The sequence below is a fragment of the Miniopterus schreibersii genome (assembly GCF_964146895.1).
Source record: "Miniopterus schreibersii genome assembly, chromosome: 7".
NCBI lineage: Eukaryota > Metazoa > Chordata > Mammalia > Chiroptera > Miniopteridae > Miniopterus > Miniopterus schreibersii.
In genome coordinates, this window is record NC_138108.1 from 1,924,052 (window position 1) to 1,948,382 (window position 24,331).

Below are 24,331 nucleotides of genomic sequence, written 5' to 3' on the forward strand. Positions count from 1 at the left end.
CAGGGCTCAGGAAGGGAGCCTGCGAATGCGGGAATAGTTTCCTATGGAAACAGGGAGCCGCCAGGAAACCGTCACAAGGACAGACAGGACGTGGGCCAGGGCGGAGAGAAGGCCAGTCGGTGCCTGTGGCTTCAGCCAGGGACCCCGAGAGAAGCCAGGAGGTGGGGCAGCAAGGGAGAGACCGATGCACTCGCTGGTCCTCTGTGTGAGACACTCGGACTCAAGGACTGATGAACTTTCCATTTGCCGAAGTTTGAGAGCAGACGCTGAGGGGAAGGGCCACCATACCACGAAGTCACAGAGGGGCCTCGGGCCTGTCCCTGGCTGTCAGGCCCCACCCTCCCCTCCTTCCCAGGGAGGCAAACCGCCCAGTGCTCGGGCCTAGGAAAATCAGCCTTATGACCTCCATGTGACGGTGTGAGGGCGATCCCAACAAATAAATCTCTAATAGTGAATTTTCAGCTGCTGCGGCCTTCGGGGGCTGGGGGGAGCAGCCCCCGCCTTGGCCGAGAGCCCAGCCCCCGGGAACGGGCTGACGGGCTGACGTTTCCTCTTTCCCTTGCTTCCTAGGGCTCCCGCGGGTTCCCAGGAGAGAAGGTACGCAGCTGGTTCCCCTTTTATATTTAAAACGTTCCAGGATTTCTCATTTCTCCTTTGCCCCAAGGACTCTAGCCTCACCTGTGCGTCTTGTCCCCTCGCAGGGCGAGCTGGGGGAGATCGGACTGGATGGGCTCGACGGAGAAGACGTAAGTGGCTTCGTGCTCTGAGTCCTGGCTGCTGTGGTCCTGACGGTTCCAGGGGCTGGAACCCGGCCCGCGGGGGCAGCTGTGCCAGGAGTGACGTCTTATCGTTGTCTTTGGCAGGGAGACAAAGGCGTGGCCGGTGCCTCCGGGGAGAAGGGGAGTCCCGGGAGAAGGGTAGGTGCATTTCCAGTGCTTCGTGGTGGAGAAACTGTAACCACTTCACCGAGGGGCCGTTTCGCTCGTTCGTGCCCGTTAAGACCACCTCCTCCAAGCAGTCTTCCCAGACCCCCTCCGGGGCTGCCGCCTCGGCGTCCCCTAGGTCCCCGGCAGCTGGGACCGATTACATGATATTTTGTTTGGAGACCGTGTCCCATAGGCTGAGACTGGGTTTGTCTTGTTGTAAATAAATCCCAGCGTCTGCCCGGAGTGGGTCCCTAATAAATATTTGTGGGTTACCCGAACAAATTGGAAATATTTGGAAGGAATTTTACCTTCAATGCTCAGCCTTGGTCTATTTAAGGTTTGTGGGCTGAACAGTGTGACTTTAAGGACAATGGTTTGCAGCTGTCTTGGATGTTTAGTCTCCACGTGTATTTTTTGTTTAGGGGGACAAAGGACCTAAAGGGGACAGAGGAGAAAGAGGGGAAGCTGGAATCCGAGGTGACCCGGTAAGAAGTCCTTATGGGCAGTTCGGGACCCGGGTCTGGGGAAGAGGGTTGTGGGAGCAGAGGGTCGAAAGGGGGGCTTTTGCTTTCGATGTTGCTTTCAGACGTCCTGATAAACTGTGTGACGAGCCCCTTTTCCTCGATTTTGGGCTCGCTGGGGACGTGCTTGCTGTCTGGCTACGCATCTGCCAGGCCTGTCACATGAAGACCTGAGAAGTCCCCTAAAATGCGGTCTCAGGACTCTTCACCCCAGCTGGGCCCGGTGGTCAGGACGCAGGCGCGGAGCCGGGCCCCCGACACCCCGTTCAGACAGCGTCCGACCCACCTCCCTGGGCTGCCGGTGGCGTCGGCCAAACACTCTGAGCCCAGGCGGGACGGTGCCCCCGGCCCCCTCCTGCCTCGTCCAGGACGGGAGGATGGGAGGCCGCCTGGTGACAGTCATGTCCTTGCAGACTATAAAACACAGATGAGGAAAGCTGAAAACACCTGCCGCTCGTTTCCTACAGCAAACCTAAGGTGCTCTTCTCCTGCCCACGTGGCTCATTCCCCGACCTGTGTTGTTCCAGGGTGACTCCGGACGGGACAGTCAGCAGCGAGGATCCAAAGGAGAGACCGGGGACATCGGGCCCATGGTACGGTGCTCCGCTCCCAGCTCCCTGTGCTGGGGGCCACGAGACAGACCCACGCTGGGCTGTCTCCAGCCCGGGGGCCACGGGAGTCGTCTTCGAGGCTGTGAATGTGGGAGGTTGGGAGCAGAGGGTCCCCTGAACCCCACTGTGTGTCCCCCGGAAGGAAGTCTCCACCAGGAATGGAGCAATCCGTCCAAGAGGGGCCTCTTCCCTGCAGAACTGGGGCCCCCAGATGTTCACGGAAAGGGCTTGTCAAGCCAGAGGCATGAGGGGTGGGAAGCGTGACGCGCCCACAGTGTCTGCCCTCCCTGGGGTACCGGCCCCCGCCCTGCGGCGTGTTGGGCAGTGTCGCCGGGTTAGGCTTCTCTGCAGACGAGACTCTCATGTCCCTTTCTTTCCCAGGGTCTCCCCGGGAGAGACGGCGTGGCTGGCAGGCCCGGGGAGCCTGGGAAGGACGTGAGTGCCCTGAGCGCTGTGGGGGGCTCTGCGTGGTATTAGCTAGCACCTCCTAAATCCCAAACTCTGCCTGGGCAGGGCTTCTCCACTGCTTTTTATTGGGGAGCTTAAGGGAATTTCTGAAACCGTTGCCACCCAAATCGTGCTGCTTGGAGAAGCCGCTCGTTCTTGTCATTTGCTCTGTGCTCAGTCTCTTCTCGCTCCCCCAGACCCGCTTTCTTCCTCTCCAAAGAAACATACCGAACAGGCGCTTTTAAAAGTATTATCTTTACTGCTTTCGAAAATATGGCCAAGTTTTATCCCACTAAATATTTAAAAAGATCCAAATGAAACTTGAATTGGGGGGAGTGAGGGAGTGAGGGCAGGAAGGCTGACAGGGTCCTGTGCTTGCTGTTGGTTTTAGAGCTGTTTTGTGTGTGTGTGTGTATGTGCGTGTGTGTGAGAGAGATGGCGTGTGTGCATGTGTGTGTATATGCATGTGTGTGAGAGAGATGATGTATGTGTGCACGTGTATGTGCGTGTGGATGAGATGGTGTGTGTGAGAGAGATGGTATGTGCGTGTGTGTGTGCGTGTGTGTGTATATGTGTGAGACTGGTGTGTGCGTGTGTGTGCATGTGTGTGTGTGCATGTGCTGCTGGGGCTCAAGCAATGAAACTAGACTCCGTTTTCCAGGGAACCGCAGCTCACAGTGGCTTTTTAAGACATTTCAGAAATGTCGGCTGCAGAGGCTCCCTGGGCGCTGAATCTCTGCGTCCTGTTGATGAGTTTGTACCTAAAGCCGGGGCCCAGAGCTTCCAGGGCCCAGGGGGACTCGGAGCTGGAGCTGGGAGCAGGTGGTGCTCACACGGGAGGAGCGTCTGGGATTTGTAATCCTCAGGGTCCCGTTCAGGATGCTGGTGGGTGCCCAGCGCAGGTCTCTGCTCAGGCACTGGCTGGGGCTGTGCAGCCGGTTCCCAGGAGCAGCGACATTTGAAGGGCTGAGATGTTAGATGGTCGGGGGAGCCTGGGACCTGAGGAAATGACCCTCGTCTGTATTCAGATCATATGCTGTGGGCATAATTTTGCTTTTAAAATTCAGAAGAAGACGATATTTGAAAACTCTCTCTTAAAAGTTCTGGGTATTATTTTTGACTAATGCTGCTGAGCTACGGGGAAAGCCACGGGAGCCCCTCAGGTGCTACAGCTCATACGGCCCAGCTCGTGAGCAGGGCCAGGCTGGTTTTCACGAGCGACGGTCACACATACAATTCCTTTCAGTTCTGCACAGGTGGGAACTCGGGTTTTAATCTGACACAGTCGAGGGCTCTTGTAGACTCAGTTGCCTCCTTTGCAGCAGGGTGAGGCCCAGCGGCGTGGCCTCTTCTGTCCCTTGGACCTCGCTCTGCCAGGCTCGGGCCCAGACGAAGCACGTCCTTCTGCTGGGCTGCCTCACATCCACATCACCCTCAGGGCCCCCACAGGCCGCCTCTGGCCTGAGCAATGAGTCACTGAGCACTGGTGGCCTCTGTCTAGACTGTCCCTTTGGGAGGGGCCAGCCAGAGCGCTCCTCGGTTGGGGAGCCACCCGGCCCCGCCCCGCCCCCACCTGTCCATGTGTCATCCACGGAAGGAGGCCACAGTCTCCCATTAAAGAAGCGGCCACTACAGCGAGTAATAGCAAAGCAGTCGCCCCAGAAGATCCCCGGGCTGGTGCGTCGGGAGCGGAGACTGTGGCCCTTGGGTTGACGCAGCGACGGGCCAAGCCTGCTAACCGCTGGCCGCTACTGTCCCCAGAATCCAGCTCCTCGCCTTGCAGAGACCTCCCCAGGACACCCCGTTCCCATCCAAACCTCCCGCCGCGGGGGGAGGAGGGGGCGTCACGGCGTGGGAACAGGCGGGTTACTCAAGCAGCGAGGCCGCGTTTCCTTAAACTGAGGGTCACCTCCGAGCGTGGAGGGAGGTGCTGCCAGGACACGGCCGCGCTGCGCCCCCGGGCTCGGGGTTCGCACCTGGCCGAGGGTCGGCGATGCTTGGCCAGCGCGCCGAGGGCCCGGGGCCCCCTCCCCCGATAATTAGCGGCCCCGTGACTTCTCCGGGCAGTCGGGAAACGGTAGAAAAACAGCCGGCCTGACGGCCCCTCGCACGTTCCTCACTTGGAATTGGCCGGGGCCCTGCCGCCGGGCGGCATTATTGTGCTTGGCAGGGCCCAAGTCATCCTCGAGCCTGCCATCTGGGTGACTAACGGGGCAGCGTGGGGGCCAAGCTCGCCGGGCATGAGGCCGGAGGGCGTCTCCTCGGGCGGACGGGGCTGGCACACGGCGGGTGGCACGTGGGGGTGTGGGTGACGTCGCACGAAGTCCCCGGGCGGGCCGCGTCTGTCTCCCTCACGGCGTGTGTGACTTTCCCGCAGGGTGGCTACGGCCGAAGAGGACCGGCAGGCGCTAAGGTAAGCCCGAGTCGGCGCCTCTCTCCCGTCGCCACGATGGACTCGCCGTGAGCTCTCGGGGACTGTCCTCGTGGCCGCCGCCCGCGAGTGAAAACCTCTTTTGTCCTTAGCTACGAAGGACTGTCCTTGGGGCGCAGTCAGCAGCTGCCAGTTTTTCCCATCTCCTTAAATTTAGCATCTTCTAAGGGACTCGTGACAATGACCCCAGCGGGGACAGGGTGGGGGGTGACGGGAAAAAGATGGAGAAGGCAGTTCCCGGGCCTCCCTCGCCCACAGCGTGCCCACCCACCGGGTCGTGAGCGAGTCACAGCGCCCGGCGCCTGTCTCCTCACCTGCGCCGTGCAGGTGGGGGCCTCAGACCCCGTTCCCGGAGCCATCCTGCAGGGAAGCGGGGCAGGAGGGGTGGCGACCGTCGCCGTGCAGGGTGGCAGCTGGCTCCCCTGCTGACCGTCTTCCCTGGAGTTGCTCGGGTCGGAGGCCCTGAAGCCCCTCGTAGAGCTGGGCTGGTGGCCCCGACCCCTCGCCAGACAGGGTATAAACCATCCTGGCCCCTCCCCGCATCTTCTCTTTCTTCTTTCCAGGGCAACAGGGGTGGTCCTGGCCAGCCGGGCTCCCCGGGGGAGCAGGGGACCAGAGGTGCACAGGTCAGTACCTGGGGGACTGCATGCCTTGAGCTATTTCCCCAGATGCTCTTGTTTTTTTTTTTTTTTTTTAAATTAAGGTAACAGTCAATTTCACAAACCGAACACAAAGCCCATCGTTTACAGCGAACAATTCGGGGCATGTGGTACATTCCCGAAGTTGTACAACCACCTCTGTCTAGTTCCAAACACTTTCGCCTTCCCGGGGGAGACCCTGTGCCCACAGTCACCCCTCGCCTCCCACCTCAGCTCCGGAGACACCCGTCTCCTTTCTGTCCCCAAGGATTTGCCTGTTCTGGACATTTCATGGAACCGGAGTCAGTTAATGGGTGGCCTTTTGTGTCCGGCTCCTTTCGCTGAGCACGTTTTCGAGGTTCACTGTGCTGTAGATGTGACAGGGCTTCGCTTTTCATGGCTGAATAATATCCCGTGGCTGCGCGGCCACAGCTCGCCCTCTGCTCATCGGCCGACGGACGCGGGCAGTTTCCTCCTTTTGGACGCTGTGAATTTGCCGCTGCGAGCGTCGTGGGCTGACCTGTGCTTTTAAAACTAACTTCCCCATCGTGTTCTGGGCCGGGCCGCCGCTCCCCCGGCGGGGATAGAAGTGTGGTCTCCGGGCCCCGCTGGCAGCGTGAGCGAGGCTCTGGGCTCCGGGGATGGCGCAGAGTCGCCCGGAGCTTCCTCCCGGAGCATCTCCCTGACCCGGCGCTGACCCTGACCTTCCTTTCCTCCTTCAGGGTCCAGCCGGTCCCACCGGCCCTCCGGGCCTGATGGGAGAACAGGGCATTCCTGGCCCGCGGGTAAGTCCGTCTCCTCGCCCCTCTGTGTGGCTAAGCGGATGGCTCGGGGCCCGAGCAGGCTGAGATTTTGTGGCCGGTGTTGCTGAGGACAGACCTCCCCTTAGCCTGACCCTTGGGTGACACCGGTCCTGGGTCGGCCCCAGTCCTCACGGCTAGTTTATGGGAGGAAGTAAGAGCCCTTTTTCTTGGGGCTCCAGGGGCTCCTCGGTCCCAGTGCCGCTCCTCCCAAACGCAGGCCAGCTGGGGTCAGCGGAGCCGGCTGGGCCTGTCCCCGAGGTCCCAGTGAGGAACCGCATACATGTAACCAGATCTGCCGGAATTCTCGATTATGACAAACGGTTTCATAATCGCCCCTGGAGACTGGCTCTGAGGTTTGATTCTGTGTGAGGAGGTCCCAGCCTCCAGCTCAGCGCAGAGGATGAACCTGCTGAGACTGCAGAATCCGACGTGTCAGCTGCTAGTGACGAGCTGGGACCCGCGTCCGCGCACCTGCTGTCCCTCGGGTGCCGCACGATGCTGCGGGGCCATCCTGCCAATTGTTGCGGAAAACAGCGGTGACTCAGGCCTGGCAGCCAACCAGCCTGCGGCTCCCTGGAGGCACAAGTGTGCTTTGGGGCGGAAGCAGGAGCTGGGGGGCGCCCTGTGCGCTCAGAAATTCTCCCCCCCTTCGAAACTGGATACAGGCCTATTTTTAAAGCTTTTGGGTTTTTCCCCCCCAACATTTATTTTAGCTGATTAATCGAGAATGTAGGACGACATAGGGTCCAGGCGGAGCTCTTGGTGTGGTTACTGACGACCCAGAGCCGCTGCCGTCTGGTCTCTGCCACATTCGTGGGGCTCACTCCCCGTCCCCAGGCTGTGCGGGGCGCAGGGACATCGAGTCATTCATCCGCTGTGTGCGCAGGTCTCCACACCTGTGTAACGGGTGCCCTGCGGAGGTGTGGACCCGGAGAAGGGCAAACGCCACACACAGTCTGGGCGCTTGTCCTCCGGGTAGGGCCTCAGGATGCGTATGTACGTCGAGAACTGCGCCGTGGGGGCGTCTGCGCAGACTGGCCTGAGCGTCACACTAATGTTGTGGGCGGCAGGAGCCATACACGTTTGCAGTCGGGTCCCCTGCACCGCGGGGACTGAGGACGGCGACGCTGAGCTCTGACCCCCAGGGTGGGGGCCGAGGGCGGAGTCACACTCTGAGGCTCCGAGGGGAACGTTTCACTGACGCTCCTCTCCTCCCGCCCAGGGGAGCGGAGGGACCGCAGGCGCTCCTGGAGAACGCGGCAGAATCGGGCCCCTGGGAAGAAAGGTTTGTCTGGGCAAGCGGGGAGCCTGTTTCCTGAGGTCCCCCCCCCCCCCCCGCGCCAGCTCCCAGGTGCCCTTTCACTCAACTGCCAGTCTGTGCGCCCGCTTCGTTTCCACACCCCTTCGCCGCCCCTCGGTCTTTCCTGCCCCAGCCCCCCATGTTGGGAGCTGCTTGGCCGGGGGATCCCTGTCCCGGCCTCGAGGGGGCGGCCTGCTTGTGCTCAGTGGGTTGGCCGGCTGGTAGCCCGACCCACCAGGGGCTGGGACGTCCGCCTGCTCCCGCTGCGCCTGCGGCCACAGGTCAGCATCCTCGTGGCGTTCAGAGCAGCGCGGGGCCCTCAGCACAGCACCGACTTGCACCGAGTGCACCCGTCTGAATGCTGGCCGCGCTGAGCTGGCCCGGGGGCCCTGACTGTTGGGGTACCGGGGGCGTGTTACACGGGGGCTGTCTGAGGACCTGCTTTCCACAGACCTTGAGAGAAAACCACACAGTTCGTCACAGCCAGCCTGAAAGGGCGGCGAGTATCCTCAGCACAGGAACCGTGGCCTGTCCGTCCAGGATTTTCTCTCTGCCTCTTGTGGGCGGTGTTGGGTCTCCCTGTGGAATTCAGCGCCCACCGGCTCTCCTGGCTGCTGCTTTCCTGTTTCTCTCTGTCTCTGTCTCTCCCCCACCCCGCGCCGTCCGAATGCCCGCATGCCCCTATGCCATGTTCCTGAGAAGAACACACTGCGGCCTCCCCGGACTCCTCCAGGGCTCCTCACCTGAACACTGCCCCTGGAGAGATCATTTTTATCAAAATCCTGAGGGTGGAGTCGGCAGGGGCCTCACCTGGAAGGGCGGCTGGGACGCACAGGGCAAACCGCCCTCGGCCCTCAGGCGTCTCAGCCTCGTTTCTCGCGTGCAGGGCGAGCCCGGGGATCCAGGACCGAAGGGCACAATCGGGAACCGGGGCGCCCGTGGAGAGACGGTAAGATCAGAGCCCACCGTCGCCGCGGGAGGTGGGCCTGTGCCCGGCTCTCCTTTGTCACAGCCGACGAGGTTCGGTCCAGGGAGAGGCGACTTGATAGCTGCTTCCCCGCCACTGGGGATGGGGTTGAAAATAGTGAAACCTGCTGCGTATAATCAGCAAGTAAATGTCAAAGTAAGTTTGTTTCGTTGTGGGCGGGAGCCGTAAAGACCTTTTTCTGTATTTTTTGGGTTTGTGAACGTGCTGGCTCCCTGAAGCTCGGCCGCCTTCCCCTCCAGGCTTACGAATGCCCTGTGGGCACAACCACATGGAGCTTTTCTGCAAAGATATACCTGTCCTTGGGTCAAAATGGAAGTGGGTCTGATAAGGTCTCAGTTCAGACCGAGATAGTTTCCTTGGTAATAGAAATCGTTACCCTGATAATGCATTTAAAAAATTATTTAAAAGAATCTAACTGCCTACTGACCATAACCTTGTAGGATATATTTCTATGCAAGAGAGAAGAAATCTGCAGAATGTTGGGAATTTTTCTAAGATGAGTCAGTACCTAAAAACTGTACAGATCGCCCTATACCCCTAAAGCTTTAGAGTATTTTTCTTGTGTACGTGACTTCTCTACAGATCACTGAAGTTTAAAAAAAATCCATTTCTGTTACTCTTAGTTTCACAAGCGGGGGGGGGGGGATCAGACTTAAAATCTATTCAAACCGTTGAAGAAAATCTCTCCCTGGTCTGTTTCCTTGACTGTGGGGGCCACGGCTCTTTCTCTGTTGATGTCCGTCTAAAACTGTGCATTAACCAAGTGGCACGTTCCACGCGCGTTTTAGGGATACTGGTGTGTATTTCACATGAACTCTTCTGGCTCTTTTGAAGTCATCCTGCCCCGTTCTGAAAGCCCCCAGGAGAAAGTGATGGGGGCGGATCTGAGGGTCCTGGGAGGGGGTGTTCGGATCCCCCAGGCGAGAAGGCTGGGCACAGGCCCCTCAGGGTGGGAGACAGTGAGTCCCGAGCTTTTGCTCTGAAGTCGGATCAAAGACTCAGAGATGCACAGGGTCAAGGTGACCTTCAGGATTCCTTTGACTCTGAGATCCCCAGGTTCGATGAGTCATTGACTCCACCTGCAAGCTGCATCTTACCAACAGCTGGTAGTAGTTCTTTACATTGGGACTCCACCTGCACCGTTTCCCAAGGAGTCCTTTAAGCCCACCCTCTTACGGGCACGGTTTTTTTTTTTTTTTTTAAGTTTTTTAATACATAGTTTAGAGAGAGAGGAAGGGAGAGAGAGAGAAACATCGATCGGCTTCCTCCCGAATGCCCCCTGCTGGGGATCAAGCCCACAACCCGGGCGTGTGCCCTGACCGGGAATCGAACCGGTGACCTCTTGGTTCCTGGGCCTATGCTCAACCACTGAGCCACACCTGCAGGCTGGGCATGGTTTTCTTACACCTGGAGGGTGAGTAGGAACAGGAACCCTTCCGGGAGCCACACCTTGACCTGGGAACCTCTCAGGGACTCAAGGACCCTGTGCTCAGGGCCTTAGGGGGTGCGGCGTGCCCACCGAGGTGACTCGCAGTAATGCCGTCTTTCCACAATTAGGGAGATGACGGGCGCGATGGGATTGGCAGCGAGGGACGCAAAGGCAAAAAGGTAGGTGTGTCTGCCGTGCTGTATTTTCACAGAATCCTTTCTCAAAATTCCATTGTAATAGAGTGAATTTTCCTTCTCTTGATGACTCTACAGATATATATTTTTTCCTGCCCAGGAGTAATTTATCTTAGATGAATTTAGATTGAAACCAAATATTGAGTCATTTATTTATCTTTTACAGGGAGAAAGGGGATTTCCTGGATACCCAGGTCCAAAGGTAAATACTCCCCTGGTGGTAAAGCATCATGATTGTTTCAGGATGAATCGGGGGTGTCCGTGGGCTGCAAATCAGAATATCTGGGTTCCAGTCTTGGGTTGGCCACTTACAAACAGTGATGCTGGGGGAGACCCCACTGCCTCTAAGACAGCCCCTCATCTGTCGAATGGAAGGGACAGTAAGCACTTGTCCTGGTGTATTAAGGATGAAATGAGACGACTGTGCAGCGAGATGCTTTGTAAACGTTAAAACGCTGCATCTACAAGATGTTATTGTTGGTTAATAAGCTGAGGCTGAGTCTGCAAAAGACACAAGTACACTAGGAACCCCGAGGAAGAACCAAAGCCAGCCATCGGCCACCCGGGGAAGCGTGGTCCGGGGGCCCCAGGGACCCTCGGCTGCGCCTTCCACTCGGGAGCTAATGTGCCGCTGCCGGGCTCTCTTCTCAGGGGACCCCTGGCGACCCAGGAACAGGGGGAGCACCGGGACCCAAAGGCATCAGAGGCCGAAGGGTAAGTCTGCCTGGGCCGTGGTCATGGCGAGAACGAGAACATGTGGGTGGGGGCCGTCGGGTGAGGTCACCTTCACCGCCCTTCCCTGCGGCGGGAGCTGCGAACGGCCCTTCTTTTGCCACAACTGAGCGATGCCTGTTCTGCCCTCGCAGGGAAATTCAGGACCTCCCGGGACAGTGGGACAGAAGGGAGACCCAGGCTTCCCGGGCCCGTCCGTAAGTTCCCATCACGCCGCCTGCGGGCCGCATGCCTTTCGCGCGGCCCCTGGAAACTTTCCGCTCTCTCCTCGCGGAGACGCTGCATCTTCGCTGTTACTGTTGTTCGCTGTTGTTTCTTTGTAGCCACTTCCCTCCCTTCCGCGAGGAGGGCGGGCTCCGGAGCCGGCCTTCGCTGCTACTGTTGTTCGCTGTTGTTTCTTTGTAGCCACTTCCCTCCCGTGGGCGAGGAGGGCGGCTCCGGAGCCGGCCTTCGCTGCTACTGTTGTTCGCTGTTGTTTCTTTGTAGCCACTTCCCTCCCGTGGGCGAGGAGGGCGGGCTCCGGAGCCGGCCTTCGCTGTTACTGTTGTTCGCTGTTGTTTCTTTATAGCCACTTCCCTCCCGTGGGCGAGGAGGGCGGGCTCCGGAGCCGGCCTTCGCTGTTACTGTTGTTCGCTGTTGTTTCTTTATAGCCACTTCCCTCCCGTGGGCGAGGAGGGCGGGCTCCGGAGCCGGCCTTCGCTGTTACTGTTGTTCGCTGTTGTTTCTTTGTAGCCGCTTCCCTCCCATCTGCGAGGAGGGCGGGCTCCGGAGCCGGCCCTGGGCTCTGCCACCCAGGCCGTGTCGCCGTTTGCTTCTGTGATTTTCTTGCTCGAGGCTTGTGTAGGGGACAAAGAGGGAACACATCCTACTACCTCTCGGCTGCGCCTTGTGGCTGGACTATAATCACGTCAGACCTCGGTCCCGGGAAAACCGCCTTTGTCCGTTCGACCCCCAGTGGGCTCCCAGCTGGTGGTTAGAGCCGGTGGCCGCCTGGCGCGGGCGCCGGGAGGGCCCCTCGCGGCCCCTCCTTCCGTCTCTCCCTCACGGGCCCTTGTTTCCGTACCTGAACTTCGCCCTCCGTCTCCCCTCGTTGACACTGAGGAGGGTCAAAGCAGAACGAATCCGTGACTCAGCGACGGAGCTGCTCCTAGAAAGAGGCCCAGGGGTGGTCGGGTGCAGCTGGGGAAGGAGGCTGCGCGGGGCGTCCCGCGAGTGAAGCACCTAATGGGATCAACGTGCCGGTTGCGGTGGGATCCAGGGTGGGAACCGCGCACCGAGGGACGCCGAGTGGCCCACGAGGCGACTGCTTGACGGTCGGGGGGACACACACTGGGATGCGTAGCCGAGGGCGGCCGAGGGTCCCTCTCTGCGTGGAACCAGGGGGTGCGCTGGACCTGGGGTGGGGGGCAGCTGGGTGGCCCCGCGCTGTGCCCCGTGAGCAGGGTGGACTGAGCCGGCCGGTGGAAGGAGCTCTTCTCCTGGAGACAGTGGGCTGGGCTCACGCAAACGTGTGGCCCACGTGGGTTTGCGACCCGCTCCCGGGGTTCAGGGGGAGCGGCGCCTCCCCTCCCAGGGCGTGAAGCGCGTCTGGCGTCCGGGTCTCCTCCCCTTGGCTCCTCGAGCAGCAAAGTCCGGTTTGTGGGGAGAGTCTGAGGACGGCCCAGGCCAGCCGGGTCCACCTCTGCTTCCCGGGTCGCATTTCCGTGGGCCGAGGACGTTCCCTGTGTCCACGTCCCACACGTCAGTCTGTCCTTCCTTGTTTTTCAGGGTCACAAGGGCAACAGAGGCGACTCCATCGATGTAAGTAGCCCGCGAGCAGCGTGAGTCGTTGTCCGTGTTTTCGTTGTTAATACTCACCCGAGGGTATTTTTTCCACTGGTTTTTAGAGAGTGGACGGGAGGGGGGGGAGAGACACATGGATGGGGCGCCTCCCGCACTCGCCTGACCAGGGCTGGGGATCGAGCTGTGGCCCAGGTGCCCTTGACCAGGCATCAAGCCCGCGACCTTTGGTGTGCGGCCGATGCTCTAACCACTGCGCACACCGGCCAGGGCTGTCCATGGGCCTTCTGCCTGCTGTCCTCACACCTCTTTCCCTCTTTTTAAAGCAATGTGCCCTCATCCAGAGCATCAAAGATAAATGTCGTAAGTACAGGGCTTCCTGCGGTCGGGACACAGCTGCGCTTTTACGTTTCACATTCCCCCGTGGAGTGACCTCCCCCCTTTGCTTTGCAGCTTGCTGCTACGGTAAGTCGCCTCAGTGCGTGACTTCCTTCCGAGGAAAACGGAGCCCTCTTCCCGTAAGTAAAGTCTGTCGTTGACGCCCCCCCCCCCCCGCCTCCCAGGGCCCCTGGAATGCCCCGTCTTCCCCACGGAGCTGGCCTTCGCCTTGGACACCTCCGAGGGGGTCACCCAGGATGCCTTCAGCCGGATGAGGGACGTGCTCTTGAAGATCGTGGGCGACCTGACCATCGCCGAGAGCAACTGCCCGCGTGGGGCCCGCGTGGCCGTGGTCACCTACAACAACGAGGTGACCACGGAGATCCGGTTCGCCGACTCCAAGAAGAAGTCGATGCTCCTGGACAGGATCCAGAACCTGCAGGTGGCCCTGACGTCCAAGCAGCAGAGCCTGGAGAACGCCATGTCCTTCGTGGCCCGGAACACGTTCAAGCGGGTGAGGAGCGGGTTCCTCATGAGGAAGGTGGCCATCTTCTTCAGCAACAAGCCCACGAGGGCGTCGCCGCAGCTCCGGGAGGCGGTGCTGAAGCTGTCGGACGCCGGCATCACGCCTCTGTTCCTCACCAGCCAGGAGGACCGGCAGCTGGTCAACGCCCTGCAGGTGGGTGCCCGGGGTGCCCTGGCGACACCCCCCGCTCTCCTTCTGGGGCTCTGAGCAGGTTCTCAGGCTCGCCCGTGCCCTCCCGGGTGTACCCAGGACCCACACTTTCTAGAAGGCGCTGGAGGAGGCTGGTCTGGCCGAGAACTTCTCTATCGAGGCTCCCAGGACAGCCTCTGGCCCCGGCTCTAGGTCCCAGGCTCCCTCCTCATGTGGAGAGGGGGTCCCCCAGGGTGACCTGGGTGGGTGCCGTCTCCTAGTGAGGTCCCCAGACATCTGTGAGTTCAGCTCCCCGTGCGCCCGCCGTTTAAACCTTCCTTCAGCCGGGCTGGCACCCAAGGGTCAGCCCGTGATGCAGACAAATGCACCCTTGTTACTGGCTTGAGCTTGTTTAATTGTTATACTTAATCGATTGATACCTTCTTAGCACAAATTCTGGGCTCCCGGTACACAGGGGTGGGGGTGGGCACGGAGGGGGAGCGGCCCCGAGAGGGAGGAGCCGGGGCTCCCTCATCCGCCGACCCACCATCTGGCTTCAGGTCTCTCACAGTGACGTGGTCACGTCGCCTCCCCTCCCGGCGGCTTAGATTTCCCACCTGTGGAGGCGGCGGGTGGAGACAAGCTCCAACCTGGCCGTTCCGTGGTCTTCCCGGGCCCCGTGCCAGCGAGAGGCAGCTGGGTCGCTGTCACCTTTCTCAGGTTATATTCCCCAAGCCGCAGGCCAGTGGAGCACAGAGCACCGGGCGTGGGGCCCTCTCGGGCCACCAGCCGTGGCTCTTGTGAGGGGCGTGCTGTGTGGGCCGAGGGGCCCAGACCCACGTGCGTGTCCAACAGCACAGTTCCAGCGAGTTAGAAAAGTTAATTATTCATTCATTAACTGGATTTAATTATTCCCTAAATAAATAATTCTTGCCCGTGTGCTGTGGTGGGCAGGACTTGTGAATCTGCCGGAAATGATTCAGTTACTTGCCTTGTCATTAAATCCCTTTGGAGGCCTGGGGGGAGAGATAAAGGAAGGGAGCTAGTGTTTGCCAACTGGCATTATTATTGCTGAAAATGACAGTATTATCTAAGCCCCACTATTCGATTGAGGCTGTCCTAGGACTTTACATATATCACTGAGCCTAATCCCTCAAATGACCGTTGAGAATTTACTGTCATCCCATTTTACAGCCAAGGAAACTGAGCCCTGGAGGGTTAGATAATCTTGCTCCAGGTCCCGCAAGAAGTGCAGGAGTGGGATTTGGACTCCAGCTCCTTCCAGCAGGAGAAAACCGGTGTTTTCCCATCAAACTCAGTGCCTCCTCTACCCCCCCTGAGGATACAGACCTGTCAGGGAGACTGTTCTGCTGATGGGACTCGTTCATTCCTCGGCTGGACTTTGCATGCAGTTACCGATGGTGGACATGCCTTCCCACCGAGCATTTCCTTTCGTCTGTGCAGATCAACAACACGGCCGTGGGCCACGCGCTCGTCCTGCCCGCCAGGCGGGACCTCACCGACTTCCTGAAGAGCGTCCTGACCTGCCACGTCTGCCTGGGTAAGGCGCCTCCAGCGGGCGCGTCTGTCCAGCTGCAGCTGCAGCACGTGTGTCCCTGGAGGGACATTTGCGCAAAAAACCAGAGTCTGGGGAAAGGGCTTGAGCTGGGGGGAGATTCACGGAGCCTGGTATTTACCACGCAGACACCACGTGGTAGTTTACGTGTTTAAAGTGGAGCCGTGGACAGGGCTTCTCTCAGACGGGGATGGTTCGTCTCATAGGTGATAAGGGCTCTGCTGCAAGTTCGACCAGCAGAATTAGGCTCAGGGACTTGTGTCATTTAGCAAGTGTTGCTCTGTGATGAAAACGGAAATCTGGACACAGCGATGGTCGGAAAGGGAGTAACAGGCTCCTACGTTCCGCGACGGTCTCAGCTGCCAGGCTCCCAGGGGACTGATGGGCCGCACCTCGCTGCGGGGTTCGGGGGGGCCCGTATGACGAACGGGCCGCCGTGTTTCTTCCCAGACATCTGCAACATCGACCCGTCCTGCGGGTTCGGCAGCTGGAGGCCCTCCTTCAGAGACCGGCGGGCGGCGGGCAGCGACGTGGACATCGACATGGCCTTCATCCTGGACAGCGCCGAGTCCACCACCCTGTTCCAGTTCAACGAGATGGGGAAGTACATAGGCTACCTGGTCAGGCAGCTGGACCTGAGCCCCGACCCCAAGGCCTCCCAGCACCTGGCCAGGGTGGCCGTGGTGCAGCAGGCGCCCTACGAGTCCGTGGGGAACGCCAGCGTGCCGCCCGTGAGGGTGGACTTCTCCCTGACCGACTACGGCTCCAAAGAGAAGCTGGCGGGGGCCCTGGGCGGCAGGATCACGCAGCTGCAGGGCACCAGGGCCCTGGGCCCCGCCATCGACTACACCGTCGAGCACGTCTTCGAGAGCGCGCCCAACCCGCGGGACCTGAAGGTCCTGGTCCTGATGCTGACGGGCGAGGTGCGGGAGCAGCAGCTGGAGGCGGCGCGGAGGGCCGTCCTGCGGGCCAAGTGTAAGGGCTACTTCTTCGTGATCCTGGGCATCGGCAGGAAGGTCAACGTCAAAGAGCTCTACGGCCTGGCCAGCGAGCCCAACGACGTCTTCTTCAAGCTGGTGGACAAGTCCACCGAGCTCAACGAGGAGCCCCTGATGCGCTTCGGGCGGCTGCTGCCCTCCTTCGTCAGCAGTAAGTCCCGGGTCAGCGTCGGCCGCCCAGGTCCCCGGGCCCTCGGCGCGGGGGGGGGGGGCACAGGCGAGGGAGAGAGGACTGGCGTGAGGACGTGGACTTGTTCATTCACGCCGCAGGGGCATCGGCACCCACGCGCCCTGGGCACACTGCGAACTGCCAGGGTTGCCAGCGAACACACGGGCGGAGGCCCTGTCCCTGTTCACTCGTTTGTTCAACCCAGTTCCGCGGGGCCCCTGCCAGCTGTAGGGAGCGTCCCTGAGAGTTTACAGTCCAGGTGCAGACGGGTCACGTGCCCATCTATTGCCTGATGTAACAGGCCGGCGTGTCCCGAGAAGTGTATCCCGATGGGACTCACGGGGGCTTCTAGGAGGAGGCGCGTTGACCCGGGCTGAGCCACCAACCCCACGCGTGGAAACCTCCGGGCTCTGCCGAGGCGGCTGCCCCGAGCGCTCTCCACCTCCGCCTTAGCGGCCGATCCACATTCACCTTCAAAGCTCACCCCCGGTCGCCCTGCTCCCCATGGGTGCTCCCCACGCCCAGCCTTGCTTGGCGTCAACCCGGACGCTGTCCCTGCCGCATAGATTACATGGCCCGCTGGTCATCCCCGGACGGATCGGTGGTCCCAGTGGCCTAGGTGGTCCTGGAGGAAGTGTCTCATTCACCACCGTGTTCCCCTGAGCCTGGCACAGTGCCCGGGCCACAGCTGGCACGGGAAGGTGTCTGACCCGTGAGAAACATGCGCAAAGGACAAATAAACATGTACACACGGGGAGCCTGTCATTCAGGGAAGGGCCGGGTCCCTGAAAGCGGCATCCACATTGTGACGTCTGTGCCCCCAAAGCTTTGGGAAGAGCCAGGGAAACAAAGGGGGGCAGCGAGTTCGCCCGGGGCCGTGGCCCCTGCCGGTAGGGAGAGCAAAGCTGTTGAGCAGCATCGAGGAAACAGCAACAGTAGCCTGGTCGTCGTTTGATGTTCGGGAGCTTGGAACTTGTGAAACTCCGCACGAGTTTTCCTTTGTCTCCCGCTCACATCGAGTAAATATCATCTTGAACCGAAATCTCCCAAATATCGCCCAGTAGAAGATAGTGGCTTAAGGTGTTTCAGGGACCGAGCACCATTGTGCTTAACGTTGAAAGCTCACTGGACTTAGCTTGTCTGGAAGAATTAAGTCAACAGATATTTATGGATTCCCTACTATGTGGTTCATTTAACTCACTAGCAGATTAATTGTAATTTGTAAGGGATTGACATACACTTAAAATATATATATATATATTTTTCTATTTCTCTCTAGGTGAAAACGCTTTTTACCTGCCCCCAGATATCAGGAAACAGTGTGATTGGTTCCAAGGGGACCAACCGGCAAAGACTCCTGTGAAATTTGGTCACAAGCAAGTGTAAGTGATTATAACGATCGTCCCACAAATTACAGGGCTCGGGGAATGCAGAGGCCCCCCCACTGCCTAACGCTGTGGGGCGAGGACACCGAAATCCAGAAAACGTGACTTTCCAAGGTCACTTGGGAAATTCCCTTGGAAGAATCTGTTGTATCTGTTAGCTTTTGCTGCATAACAAACAACCCCAAATTTAGTGGCTTAAAATAACAAAGGCCACGTGCCGCCGGTTCGTGGCCCCGCAGAGAATGCCACGGCTGCCACGCTCCGGGGAGGGGGGTTCTGGCTGTGGCGCTCGGGTGGTGTGTGGGCTTGAACTGTCCTTGACAAACAGGTGCCGGGCTCACCCCTTCCTGGCTGAGCCCAGGGGAGAGAGCCCGCCCGTCCCCCTACACGCCCTCCTCTCGTCACCCGAGTCCCTCGGCTCCTGCCTTGTCCTGGGGGAGGCGCCGGCTCTCGGCCTCGCTGGCTGGACGTCATTACTGAGGCAGCCGCGGCCCTTTTCCGGCGCCGCCCTGTTGATCTCAGTCCACAGGTTCTCTTTTTCTAGCCTTCGGTGAGCTTTATAATTCCTCTGGAACTTTCCCTAAAGGTGGCTCAACCTTATCTAGGAAAATAGGACAAACAAACCTAGTATTTGAGTTTGTTTGAAAATACACTGCGCATGACAGGTGGCCTGACATTATATCTGTGAAAGAACGAGTGATCGTGTCAGCGTGAGAGACGAACGGGGCGGGTCTGTGCATTTGTGTTCAATTAGGATGCTGTTCTCTGTAGGGACTCAAGTAGACAGAGAAACGGTGCCCCCCCCCCCCAAATTAATACAAACAAAAAGCCGGGGAGAGAGAGTGCTCGCCAACTATAATTCTCCAGCGCAACACAGCGTTTCGCTGAGTGGACCTGGATTCCAATGAGAGCGGCTATTAGCTGATTGTTATTATTAACAGTGAGAATGGTCATCATTTCAACATTTATTGTCTCTGCGCTCTCCCTGTTTTGTATGTTATAAACTGAAGATTGTCAGGAGTATTTACAGTACAATAGCAGCTTTATTGTTAGTGAGTCTGTTATTTTACATGCTGTTCGGTATGTTCTCTTTGGCACGGGCCCTAGAAGGAACCGAATATATTAATATTAATACCTAAAAGCTACAGCGCGCCTATGACAAGACAGGACACTCTGCACAGCTCGCTGGGTTACGTCTCTGTCCGTTTTCAATAGCAGGCAGAAGCACAGACGGGTTGAAGCAATACTGAATTTGTTTTAACAGAAACACTCCAAATAATGTTACTTCAAGTCCTACATCCAAACCGGTGACCGCGACCAAGCCAGTGGCCGCCACAGGGCCGGTGACCACCACGACCAAACCAGTGACTGTGGTCAACATGCCGGCCTCAAAGCCGGCTGCCTCGAGACCCTCAGCTGCAAGACCTGTGCCTGCCAAGCCCGAGGCCACAAAAACGGCCACGGTCAGACCTGCAGTGGCCGCGAAGCCGGTGGCGGCCGCGAAGCCGGTGGCGGCCACGAAGCCGGTGGCACCCGCGAAGCCGGTGGCAGCAGCCAAGCCAGCATCTGCACGACTCCCTGCCGCCGCCACCAAGCCAGTGGCCGCGAAGCCTGAGGCCCCCAAGCCCCAGGCGGCCAGGCCAGCGGCCACCAAGCCAGCCACCGCCAAGCCCACGGGTAAGAGAGCCACTGCCCGTGACATCCTCGGGCGCTGGGTCCTGGGCGTGTCCCTCAAGGCCTGTTTACAAAGCAATAAAAACGCAGTCACTGGTCTGGGACTCACACATCTGGGTGATCTGTAGCCTAAAACGGGGGTGGGGAGCCTTTTTTCTGCCCGGGGCCGTTTGGATATTTATAACATCACCTGCGGGCCACACAAAATCATCAACTTAAAAATTAGCTATGAAAAAGCTCCTAGATTTATTGAATTTCGAGTCCCGCCTGCGGTTGCCCAGGCAGGGCCAGACCCAATGGCAGGGGTAGGAGGGCTAATGGGACCCAGGGTGTGTTATTTTATTTTTTCTCAAAGAAGACGCTAGAAGATGCTGTAGAGCGTCACAGACTGTACGGCAGGGAGAAGGCAGAGCGTCTGCGCGCGTAGAAAGCTCACGGGGACAGTCTCCGTCCGATGGACAGAGCGAGGGCAGCGATCCCTGTAGAAGATTTCAGGTCCTGCCCTGCGGTCTCGTGACTCAGCATATTTTAAATCGTGGGGCTCATTCTGTGGCACGCGGGACCGTGAACTTTCAGAGCGTCTCCTTAACAAGGGAGACTCTCAGAAGGAAAGGGGTTGGTTAGCGCGCTGGCGCCTGAGGCGCGTTTTCACGACTATGACCCACGTCACACCCCGTCTCCGATGGCAGACGACCAGCGTTTCCCGGGAACTTGAACGGGAAATGGGTCCCCTGCCTACCGACACCTGTCGCTCAGCTTCCATCTCTGGCCTGCGTGTTTCCGCCGCGTGGGTTTTATTTACCTCCACGCTGTGTTGGTCTCTCCCAGTCAAGGCCGCCCGGGAGGTCCAGGTGTCCGAGATCACCGAGAACAGCGCCAAGCTGCACTGGGAGAGGCCGGAGCCCCCCAGCCCTTACTTCTACGATCTCACCGTCACCTCGGCCCACGACCAGGCCCTGGTGCTGAAGCAGAACCTCACGGTCACGGACCGCGTCGTCGGGGGCCTGCGCGCCGGGCACACGTACCACGTGGCCGTGGTCTGCTACCTGAGGTCCCAGGTCAGGGCCGTCTACCACGCCAGCTTCAGTACAAGTGAGTCTGTGGCCCGCTGGAGAAGGGTCGGTCCCTGACTTGGACGTAGATTATAGACGGGACCCACAGGGACCAGTTCTCGGTCCTCAGACCTGCCCTGAAATAAGCAAAATCCTTTATAAACGAGACAAATGCAGGACAGGTTCCTTGTGACCTGTTGTCCGGCCTTTGGGGGTCCGGGCAACTTTATAGAGGGAGCCAGGTCCATACGGCCTGGGGGCTGCCCCTTCCCTGGGAGGAGGAACCCGGCTGGACCGATGCCCACGACGTCCACCTGTCAGAAGCATTTTCCACGTTCAGTGAACAGAAAGCACCCGAGAGAGAGTTCCTGGCTCCTCAGGGAGTAAGCGAGGCGTCCGGAGCAGCATCCCCCTCCCCTGCCCCCGGGCTGGGGCTCTGCCCTTTGCCCTCTGTGTTCCCCGGGCTCCCCTGTGGCCCCGAGGCCTGGCCCTGCAGCTCCTCCAGCCTCTAAGTTACTGACACCCCACCTCCCTCTAAGTCCTTCTAATCTCCCCTCCCCCCAATTCTCCTTGACCCCGAATTCTCCTGGGGGGTGAGGGGTTGGCCCACCTTCTCTCTCTCGGGGCCAGTGCTGTCCAGATCAAGGCGCTGTGCTCGAGGGGAGGGACCCCCACCAGCCACCTCGTAATCCATGGAGATAAGAGCCCAAAGACCCTTCCGCCCTGGGACCCCCTCTCTTGCCTGGAGACAAGAGGTTCGGTGGGAAATTGAGGAGATTTGTTCAAAGCGCAGAGACTTGCTGTTTGTTGAGATGAACGGAACCAGCAGACGGCAGACATCAGGAGTCCACGGGGAGCCTGCTGGGGCCTCTGTGTTTCCACGGCCCACCCCTCTCTCAGCCCAGAGACGCGAGCTCGCCCGTCCTAGGACCCCCGCATCCCCCGGCCCCCCCGGATCCCCCGGCCCTCCAGCTTCTGAGTTACCGACCAGCCGCGTGTTCTTTTACAGAGAAAACCCAGCCTCCGCCGCAGCCCGCGAGGCCGGCCGCTAGTTCCACCATCAACCTCATGGTGAGCACGGAGCCGCTGGCCGACAGCGACGCAGGTGAGTTGCGGGCCCATCAGCAGCCCCAGCGCCGCCTTCTCCCAAACGCCCCGCGGCCGCCTGGCGTCCCCGCCACCTGCTGGGGTTCTGCCCGCAGGCCGGGCGGCTCTCTGGGGAAAGCCCCAGGTGCCCGCGAGGCCCAGCACGGTCGCCCTGCGTGCTCCAGCTGTCCGGGGCAGCCGACCTGGCCGGTCCCAGGGCTGCTTTGGGCGCCACAGCCAGGAATCCACGTATCATGTCACTTTGCCTCGCACTCGGGCTCTTGTGCAGAGTAGGGTGTCAGCCACTCAGCGTCCGATCAGGTAAAGAACTGCTCAGAGGGACACAGGCACCCGGGGGGCCCACAGCGGACGTGGGTTTGGAAGTTCCCCGGGGGCTGCATGTCCTGGTCCCACTTCCCTGAGCCCACCCCGGGCTCCGGCCGTCACACCACCGCCCGCGAGCCCGAGCCAGGGGGTGCACGTCTGACGCTGAATCGGGGACCAGCGGGTGTGTCTCTGGACTGACCGCGGCTCCTCGCTTCCTGTCCTGGGCAGTGGGCTCCCGGGGACCCGGGACCTTGTTCAGCAAACACGAGCCGGGGTCATTCACCGCCAAGCGCCGGTAATCGAAACAGCCGATGTGCTTGGCTCGCTTTCTGCAAAAGATGCTGGTACGCACGTCGGGGCCCGAGCTCCACGGCCGTTGGATATATTCTTGTTTCACGGGCCCTGCGGCGCAAGGTTTTCCCGTGGGGGGCTGGTCGCTTTTCGGTGCGTTGGCCGCAGTGGGGGAGGAAGGCGCAGCTTCCTCCGGCGTTTACGCCAGTCCCCGGTGAGATGAACGGCTTTAGTCGGGCGCCCGGCTGCGCTGGACTTAAAAGCAGCTGCGCCTTCCCGCGGGTGTCGCGTGGTCAGCAGCAACGAGCGTTAATTCTTATCGGCGAGGATCCTCGCTGTATCTCTGCTGTAAGCTTTTAAGACGTTGTGTCCCCATCTTCCCGTTTCTGTGGCGTCTGAGCCCCGTCTCGTCTGTGTTTAGGTGCAACTGGGTGGTTTCTGACTCCACACCTGGGAGCAGAGGCCTCTTGATTCTTTAATTGTTTCTAGAGGGAATGTTCTCTGTCGCTAGAATCCATTATCCCACCGACAGACTTCCCCGTCCCTGGATGTGTGTGTCTGTGTCTATAGCTGTGACCTATAATCTATAATCTATACCATTTATTCTGGTATCTATACATCTATATTATCTATACGTCTATATCTATCTATCTATCTATCTATCTATCTATCTATCTATCTATCTATCTATCATCTATCATCACCTATCACCTATCTATCACTGATCAATACAGCCACGACCCATACTGACACGTGGCCCCAGGCCCTTGAGAAAGAAGGTAGCGGAGCCCGGGCGGGCCCGTCACTATCACGCGCGCGGGTGTGTGATGCGGGGGATGAAGGAACCGCTGAGGGAACCGAGCTTCGCTTAGAGCAGTTTCTTCCGGCGGCCGGTGAGGAAACGGTCGGCTAGGCCCAGCCAGGCGTTTCCCAGCCCCCGCAAGTCTTCCTAATGGAAAAACTGATAGAAGAACAGGAAATGGTCTCCTCTTGATGGAAACTTATGGGAATGATTCAGGAACTCGTGGCAGGTTTCATAAAAGCTTTGAATGTTACGATTTTCGGGTGAACGGAAACAATGAAAGCGGGACTGCAGAGGGGGGCGCGGGGTGGGGAAGAAACCTTAACCCCAGCCCCTCTGATTCTGCTGGTCAGCAGTTTTCTGAGCCCTGCCCCGGGGGCCCTGCCCGGTGCCTGAGCCCCTAACCCACCCCGCTCCGCGCCCGAGGCACCTCCGTCAGGCTCCCCGGCCCGGAGCTTGGGCCGAGAGGCGCCCCAAGAACCTGCAGGGAGCCCCCAGCCAGGGGCAGGACAGGTGCCCCGGGAACTTGAGGGCCCGACACCTGTGCACACTGCCAGGCACAGCTCCTTTCCCCGAGCGAGTGTGGGAAACGCACCATTTCCAGCAAACTCGGTGCCTCCGTGAGAGAAAATGACCGGGAGTGAACCCCACAGCAAGTGCGGGGGTGTTCTGGCTCCCTTACGTGTGGTCCAGAAGGGACGCGACTATATAAACAGCGTCTCCTTCACATAAACACATGATCCTTAAACAAGAATCTGGCTGGGCTCTTATTTTTTTTAAGACTGAGACACGAATTGAGAAGCAGGCAGGTGTTTTCAATCCAGGCGGTCATCGCGCAGGTTTCCTCTCTCCCTGGGCCGGAGAGAGAAGAGTTTCTGAAACTGGGGCTTGTGTGTCTCTCAAGGCCCCAAGCAGTCTGTTCAGATGAATCTAGGCCTCTGTCCTTCGTTCTGACGAACACGTGACCCGCAAACCCGGGGCCCGAGTGTTCCTTCCCCGTTTCACGTGGGTGTGGACTCCCCGCAGCGATTCACGTCCATGTGGAGACACGAGTTCCTGGTCTGTCTTCAGACTGGGGCCCCGTGGGACTGATCCACATGGTCACAAAACAGCCCATGGAGCATCCGCGGGAGCACACG

General features: G+C 59.4%; 1 protein-coding gene across 1 annotated transcript in view; it reads left to right on the forward strand.

Moving 5' to 3' along the window:
- Positions 1-24,331, forward strand: part of COL6A3 (collagen type VI alpha 3 chain) — a 66,151-nt gene that overhangs the window by 38,677 nt on the left and 3,143 nt on the right. The window contains exons 18-42 of the mRNA XM_081143418.1: positions 571-597; positions 702-746; positions 864-917; positions 1,349-1,411; positions 1,975-2,040; positions 2,440-2,493; positions 4,883-4,918; positions 5,500-5,562; positions 6,297-6,359; positions 7,600-7,662; positions 8,564-8,626; positions 10,223-10,273; positions 10,455-10,490; positions 10,940-11,002; positions 11,155-11,217; positions 12,788-12,820; positions 13,126-13,162; positions 13,253-13,264; positions 13,363-13,856; positions 15,297-15,393; positions 15,859-16,557; positions 17,855-17,957; positions 19,225-19,637; positions 20,463-20,726; positions 21,696-21,791. Coding sequence (XP_080999544.1) covers positions 571-597; positions 702-746; positions 864-917; positions 1,349-1,411; positions 1,975-2,040; positions 2,440-2,493; positions 4,883-4,918; positions 5,500-5,562; positions 6,297-6,359; positions 7,600-7,662; positions 8,564-8,626; positions 10,223-10,273; positions 10,455-10,490; positions 10,940-11,002; positions 11,155-11,217; positions 12,788-12,820; positions 13,126-13,162; positions 13,253-13,264; positions 13,363-13,856; positions 15,297-15,393; positions 15,859-16,557; positions 17,855-17,957; positions 19,225-19,637; positions 20,463-20,726; positions 21,696-21,791 — 3,058 coding nt within the window. The remainder of the gene's footprint in view (positions 1-570; positions 598-701; positions 747-863; positions 918-1,348; positions 1,412-1,974; positions 2,041-2,439; positions 2,494-4,882; positions 4,919-5,499; positions 5,563-6,296; positions 6,360-7,599; positions 7,663-8,563; positions 8,627-10,222; positions 10,274-10,454; positions 10,491-10,939; positions 11,003-11,154; positions 11,218-12,787; positions 12,821-13,125; positions 13,163-13,252; positions 13,265-13,362; positions 13,857-15,296; positions 15,394-15,858; positions 16,558-17,854; positions 17,958-19,224; positions 19,638-20,462; positions 20,727-21,695; positions 21,792-24,331) is intronic.